The sequence below is a fragment of the Helobdella robusta genome (genome assembly GCF_000326865.2).
Source record: "Helobdella robusta unplaced genomic scaffold HELROscaffold_54, whole genome shotgun sequence".
NCBI classification, from domain to species: Eukaryota; Metazoa; Annelida; class Clitellata; order Rhynchobdellida; family Glossiphoniidae; genus Helobdella; species Helobdella robusta.
This window is the reverse complement of record NW_008705287.1, coordinates 908,820-917,013: the sequence shown is the minus strand read 5'-3', so window position 1 is coordinate 917,013 and position 8,194 is coordinate 908,820. Positions and strand designations below refer to the sequence as shown.

Genomic DNA, 8,194 nt, shown 5'->3' with positions numbered 1-8,194 from the left:
GTAAGTATGTAAGTATGTATGCATGTATGTATGTATATATGTATGCATGTATGTATGTATGTATGTATGTATGTATGTATGTATGTATGTATATATGTATGTATGTATGTATTCATGTATGTATGTATGTAAGTATGTATGTATGTATGCATGTATGTATGTATGTATGTAAGTATGTATGTATGTATATATGTATGCATGTATGTATGTATGTATGTATGTATGTATGCATGTATGTATGTATGTATGCATGTATGTATGTATGTATGTATGTATGTATGTATGTATGTATGTATGTATGTATGTATGTATGTATGTATGTATGTATGTATGTATGTATGTATGTATGTATGTATGTATGTATGTATGTATGTATGTATGTATGTATGTATGTATGTATGTATTTTTGGATTTAATATGGCGACCAGGACGGTTGTAATTAATGAAGTCCTGTATTTTTTGAAAAATAAGTTCGGTTTACTTGATGATGAAAACTTTGTTAATAATGTTTCGGAATTTTATACAAATGACGACATTGTTGGAGCTTTAAAAATATTAAAAAATGAAATGGAAGTCAATAAAAGTGAAAAACTCGACAAAATCATACCTCGTGGAACGACTAAAAAAGAAAGGTTACAAGATTGCATTGCTATTTTAAAATATCTAAAATTATCAGATTTGATGGACAAATGTTCGATTTTTGTCAGTAGTGACCTGGAAAAAATTCCAGATATGGAAAGTTTGATTAAATTAAATTTTGAAAGTTTAAAGCGAGAAATTACCGACATATTGCACAGCCAACAGCAGCACGTGCTTAATACCTTAGAGGTGCACAACAAGGAAATTTGCGCGGTAAAAAACACCGCTAATAATATAGCGCTGAACTACGATAAAACGACATATTATAATCACCACAACAAACTGCTTTCAAACTCGAATTCCTTAGGACGAAGTAGCAAAATGCATCATTGTAGCTACGCTGACAAAGTTTCATCGAATTTATTAATATCTGGCACTAAAACATCACATTGTAATGAAGTTGAAAAAAGTATAGCGCCAAAGTTACTTGAGAAGTCAAGCGATTTAATTATTGACGTAAATAATCAAAATTTCAACCCTGGAAACCTGTGGTCAGATGCCGAGAAAACACCAGTGGAGGATGGGTTTAGAGAGTACATTTCCAGAAATAAAAAAAGAGCCAGACTAAACAACTCATCTGAAGATAATAATGAAATGAAATCAAGTGGTACCACCAGTAACACAGGCAATGTTAACGCATCCATTCCAAAACCAATTAAAAAAATTATTGGCATCAAAGTAATCGACAACTACAAACTTCAGGCCGAAAAAAACCTTATAAAAAAGACCGTTTTCTTGATGAGCAACGTAAAAAGATGTCACAGAAACGATGTCATAGATTTTCTTAAAACAAGTGGTATAAACGTCATCTCTTGTTTTCCGGTGATAAAACGTTCTAATCAGGATATAAGCGATCCAGTAAACAAGGATGAGGAAGAATCAACGATGTTTCGTGTATGTGTCGAAAGTTGCGATGGACCGAAGATGAAGGACCCGGAAATTATGTTAAAACACATCATTGTACGCGAATGGCGTTTCGGGAAAAACACCGACAAAAACTCCGATACAACGAACAAACATGGCTGACAAAAATTAGTTAAATACTGTTAACGACACTCGCAGCAATGTCGTAGATAAAACCTGCAGACTATATGACGATATAAATCAAATAAATGCTTTGTATAACTCCATCAGCGACAACGGAATTAACGACAATTTGTTTTTCAAACTAATGCATTTAAACATTAGAAGTTTAGTTCACAAATCAGAAGACTTACTCGATTATTTAAACAACTTTTCTTTTAAATATAACATTATTGGTATAAGTGAAACGTGGCTGAATGATGACAATATCAAGTTAATAAATATAACTGGTTATGATTTTGTTGGTAAAAATCGGTCTGGTAAGCACGGTGGTGGAATCGGTTTGTATATTGATAACAGTATTACGTATAAAACAAGAGACGACATCAATAGCATTAGCAGCATAGAATTATTCAGCATAGAAATAACAAACGATTGTTCCAATAAAAATGCAATAATTGTAATAACATATCGGCCTCCTACCTATGACGCAAATATGTATTTTCAACAAATCGAACAGGTACTACAAATCATAAGTCTAGAGAACAAATTAGTTTACCTGATCGGTGACATGAACATCAATTTACTTGATGCTGATTCAAATGCCAGCAAATTCCAACTTCAACAATTATTAACATCATACAACCTATCAACTTTAATAACAACCCCAACAAGAATAAGTTTAAATAAAAATTCAGTCATTGATAACACGAGCGAACCAAATGCAGTAGAATTATGTGGTACACAGGTATGTGATCTTTCGGACCACCTACCAATTTTTATAATTGTAAATATGAAGTCTAACAGAATCAAGAACCATTTTCTGAAGGAGAAATTATACTTGTTTACAAGTGAACGAATCAACAGACTGAAGGAATATTTAATAAACAGTGAAATTGTTCGTTCTCCTGCGGACACCTTAAACGATTATTTCATCGGTATAGCTATAAAACTAGGTTCATCTTTCAACAATTCAACACTCTGGAAAAATCACCTCACTAATAAACTTCAAAACTCGTTCTTCTGTCTGTCGACCTCAAGCGATGAAATAATTGCAACAACCAGACTTCTCAAACCAAAAACAACCAGTGGATGGGATGGCACTCCTATGAAAATAATAAAATCTACCATACATTCAACAGCTCACATTTTGGAATTCCTAATTAACCTTTCTTTCAACTCCGGCACATTCCCACGATGTTTCAAAGTCTCAAAAATTGTACCGATTAAAAAGGATGAGGGATGCAACGATTTAACTAATTTTCGACCCGTTGCTCTTTTACCAAATTTTTCGAAAATAATAGAAAAAATAATGTACAAAAGGCTAAATATCTTCTTCAAAAAAAATTCCATAATTAACGATTCACAATTTGCATTTCGAGAGATGTACTCGACTGAGCTGGCAATAATAGAATTGATCAGAAAAATAGGGATCGCAGCAGACGACAAAAAATACATCGTAGGCACGTGCCTTGATCTCTAGAAGGCATTCGATTGCATCAACCACAACATCTTGCTGGCGAAACTAGACCATTATGGAATACGTGGCTCGCAACTGAAATGGTTCAGAAGTTACTTATCGGAGAGAAGTCAATTTGTTGGCTGGCAAGGTACATGCTCGAGCGAAAAATTAAACCAAATTGGAGTACCTCAAGGCAGCATTTTGGGACCATTGCTATTCATTGTCTTCATCAACGATCTCCCGAAAGTTTCAACATTCTTTGATTACATTTGCTTCGCAGATGACGCTAATCTATTCAGTACAGGCAAAAACATCGATGAACTCATCTTGAAGACTAATAGTGAAATTAAAAAGGTCGTCTCATGGTTTGAATGTAATGTGTTGACATTGAATAGCAGAAAAACACAAATGATTATTTTTGGCCCAGTCCAATATTTAAACTACAAGGAGCCATATAAGATCGTAATAAATAATTCGGATATTCTCGAAAGCAAAACTGTTAAATTTTTAGGAGTGATATTTGATCAAAAATTATCTTTTCAACAACATGTTCGATATGTTTGCACAAAACTAGCAAGATCAATTGGTCTATTAAATAAAATAAAATTTTTCTTGCCTAAAAGAATTCTTAACATGCTATATAAAGCCATCTGTACTCCATATATCTCATACTGCAATACAGTCTGGACAAGCGCCTATCCAACTACAACAAATCCAATAAAAATAATCATGAAGAGAGCGATGCGAACAATCACACTTTCCAAAGCTCAATCCCATTCACAACCGCTATTCGCCACGACAAGCAATCTGACTTTCGATCAAATGAGTACATATCACGCGGCAAAATTCATCGACAAACAATTGACTGGTAAACTACCTCCGATTTTTGACGGTTATTATAAACGAACGAAGAATCAAAGGAGCATCAATTTCATCTGTTCCAACAAATCAAAAACGAAAACTTTACATCAACACATCATTTGCAGAGGACCCAGAATTTGGAATTTTTTATTAAATAAAGGATTTAATTATGACAGATCGAACATGCAGAACTTTAACCATCATTTGAAAGCATTTATTAACTTGATTAATTAAAATCACTAGTTTTAAGAATATAAATTACATTTTTATAAAATATTTATGGCATCATGTATGCTCAGTTGTATGTATGTGTGTGTGCTGACGTATACGTAGATATTTTTATATACGTATGTGATCCTATTCTCTTCTATCTATAGCTTATATAGATAGATTCAATCAGGTATTCAATATGCAGTTTTGTTTATAGAGAAATATAGACCTAACTTATTATTAGGATCAATTAGTAACATCTCAAACTTAATACATTCCATTTAGAGAATCTGAAGTTTTTTGTGGTGCACGATGATAATATTTTGATGAACAGTTAGTAACACCGTAAATATAATATACTCCAATTAGAGAATCTGAAGTTTTTTGTGGTACTCGATAATTTTATTTTTACGAACAACTAATAACACCGTAAATTTAATATATAACATTTAGAGATTCTGAAGTTTTTTGTTTGATGGCTGTGCCCGATGATTTTGTTTTTGTGATCAATTAGTAACATCAGAAGGTTAACATATTTCATTTAGAGATTCTGAAGTTTTTGGTTTAGGTGGCTGTGCTCGATGAGTTTCATACTAACTCCTCACAGTCAACCTGCACCTTATTTTCTTTATTGAGGTCAAATAAATTATTTCGTTTCGTTTCGTATGTATGTATGTATGTATGTATGTATGTATGTATGTATGTATGTATGTATGTATGTATGTATGTATGTATGTATGTGTGTGTGTATTGTGTGTGAGTGTTTGTATGTGTTCGTGTATGTTGGTTAGTTTAGCTGCTTACAATTGTGTCGTCTCTTTTTATTTGTATCCTGGTTGCTGGTTCATTTATCTTTGTGTTTCAAGAGTTATGCATTTAAAAGTCGATTTTTACAAACCAATGTTCAGTTCATAAAATTGAAAACTTTCTAGTGCATGTTTTCTGGTACACGCACATACATCGTCACAAACTCACAGACATACAGACAAGCGTACGCTCACATACAATCAAACATACAAGCAAGCTTACGAACATACGAGTAGGAGCAAAAAAACACTTATTTAGACGCGTGAGGGGACATATTTATTTGCAGGATAACGAAGATATGATATGAACCTTTTTTTATTTTGAAAGTAGCTTCACTGAAATCATTAGCATCATCATCATCATCATCATCATCATCATCATCATCATCATCATCATCATCATCATCATCATCATAATAATAATAATCATCATCATCATCATCATCATCATCAACATCATCATCGTCATCATCATCATCATCATCATCAATATAACAACATCATCAACACCCTCACCATCATCTACCTCCTCCTCTTTCTCTCCATCACCACCATTGCCATCATCACCACCACCACCATCATCAACATGGCCACCACCATCACAACCTCCACAACCACACGGTTGTTTTAATTCCACCCATCGACACTCCAACACCGACCCCGACCTGGCCAATGCACAGAGGTGGGATAAATTTCCATCCTTCGTTCCGATCGATGAAACCTGCACATCCCTATTTTTTAGTGCACATCTCCATATTTTGAGAGCACATCACTATTTAGTTAGGTTATTCTCATATTAATGCCAGCCCACGACGCTACGTTAAAACAACTTCAGCACGCTCAAACCTAACATGCCAACATTTACTCTTTAACATGCAAACAATTATTGTTCACCCAAAACGGGTCCCACTCTCTCTTCCACCGCACCTACTTACACCAGGATAACCATCACGCACACGCGTACAAACACACGCGCACAAAAATGCGTACATTTACAAGCACGAGCAAATGAAAACACACGCATTATTACAAACAAGCACACATCCGAATAGACTAAAAAAATCCTGCACACACATAAAAACTCTCACACACGCACACACAAACTCACAAGCACCTATACGTGCGCGCCAACGCAAAAAAGGCATCCCATATTAGTGTTGGACGTTTTCATTTTATTTTATTCGCATCCTGCCTACCAGCATGTTATTGTTGGATTCGCAAGCAAGCTGAAATTTTTTCGCGTAGGTACTCTTTTCGCCTTCCTATCAATATAACATTTGTTTGTAATTTATATCACTCGTTTGTATTGTATCACTTGCTTGTATTGTATCATATGTTTGTTTTGCATCACTCGTTTGTATTGCATCACTCGTTTGTATTGTATCACTCGTTTGTATTGCATCACTCGTTTGTATTGCATCTCTCGTTTGTATGGCATCACTCGTTTGTATTTGTATAACTTGCTTAAACCATTTGTACCCCCAATGAAGAAGGCAGCAAAGATGTAAAGTGCCAACACTCACATAATATTCATTGTTTTATTTAAAGAAAGCACGCATGTATTGCTGGTTAGAAAAAAGTATGTGTATTTATATATTATATTTATATTTATTTAGTAGTATTTTAAGGTATATATATTTATTGTGTATGTATGTGTGTTAGTGTATGTACGTAAGCAGACATGTAGGTATGTATGTATGTATGTATGCATGTATATATGTATGTATGTATGTATGTATGTATGTATGCATGCATGCATGCATGCATGCATGCATGCATGCATGCATGTATGCATGTATGTATGTATGTATGTATATATGTATGTGTGTATGTATATATGTATGTTTGAACGTTTGTTAGTTTGCTTGTATGGTTATATAGCTCGTATAAAATATACAGTATAATTTATGTTTGTTTTTATGTTTATACGTCCAGAAGTTATGAATGTTTATTTGACAGGAATGTATGCTATTGGTTTTTAGGTATATTGGATTTCATATACAATGTTTTTAATTACACATATATTCATGCAATTAAGTTTGTATGCTACTATATATGTTTTTTTTTCTCTGCTGTATGTTAGTTAGTATGTTTATGTATGTATGTATGCTTGTATATTAATATGTATGTCTGTATATATGTTAGTGTATATATATATATGTTTGTATGTATGTCTAGGTTTTTATTATTATATAGAGATTAAGAGCAAAATCAATCAAATACAAATATAATCTACCAACAACAACCGAAAAAAAAACTACTAAAAGAAAACAATAGCAACAAAACAACGGCGAAAACAAGAAAAACAACAAAATACCAACAACAAAACAACACTAACAACAACATCAACAACAGTTAATAATCCCAATCCTCCCGTCATGAGAGATGATGTTTATAAAGCAATAACAATGTAAATTAGGAATAATAATAGTAGCAACAACAGCAGCAACAACAGCAGCAACAACAATAATAATAATAATAATTATTATTATTATTATGCAACAACATCAATAACTTCAACAACAGCAATAATATGCATTCGTTATGTTGTAACTCACTTGTGTATTTAAGGAGGAATCGTGGCACAAACTCGTTTTTATTATTATTATTATTATTGTTGTTGTTGTTGTTATTTTTATTATTTCTATGAACGTTATTATTATTTTTATTTTTCAGATTGGGACTTTTTCTCCCGCCATCAAATTCTTTCCCTTCTTCTTCTTCACCACCACGACCACCATTTCCATCATTACTATCACCGCCAGCATAATTGCTTGCATCATCATCTCCACCATCACCACCACCATCGTCGGCATCATCATCATGACGACCGCTCCTCTGTCTCCAAGCCTGTCTGTACTTTTTGAACCAGACCTTGAGGACGTGGGAAGTGGAGTTGTGGATGAGTGCGACCCTCAAGTCGTCGTGTTGGGGGCAGATGGGTCGGGCCCCCTCCAGAAGACTTCCCTCCCCTTCACTGTACCACCCGTATATGTGCCAACATGATGACGACGATGAGGATGAAGAAGATGATGATGATGGTGAGGAGGAGGAGGAAGAGGATGATGATTGTTTTCGCTGTTGGGTGTTGTCGTCCAGAAGATTCTTCATCTGCTGCTGCCTCATGTTCTGAATAAAATTTTATTTCATCAAAATGCCTCCATTACAAATTCAAAACATTTTCAAAACAACC

At 34.0% G+C, this 8,194-nt stretch overlaps 2 protein-coding genes across 2 annotated transcripts; one reads left to right on the top strand and one right to left on the bottom strand.

Moving 5' to 3' along the window:
• Nucleotides 1–417: 417 nt before the first annotated feature.
• On the top strand, nt 418–1,665 carry HELRODRAFT_179483 (hypothetical protein; the record flags this gene model as incomplete). Its single annotated transcript, XM_009028314.1, has 1 exon — nt 418–1,665. The coding sequence occupies one exon, from the start codon at nt 418–420 to the stop codon at nt 1,663–1,665; it is 1,248 nt and encodes a 415-aa protein (XP_009026562.1).
• Nucleotides 1,666–6,204: 4,539 nt separating this feature from the next.
• HELRODRAFT_179482 (hypothetical protein) lies at nt 6,205–8,127 on the bottom strand (the record flags this gene model as incomplete). The annotated part of the gene is made up of 2 exons (XM_009028313.1): nt 6,205–6,263; nt 7,560–8,127. The coding sequence occupies 2 exons, from the start codon at nt 8,125–8,127 to the stop codon at nt 6,205–6,207; spliced, it is 627 nt and encodes a 208-aa protein (XP_009026561.1).
• Nucleotides 8,128–8,194: the final 67 nt, after the last annotated feature.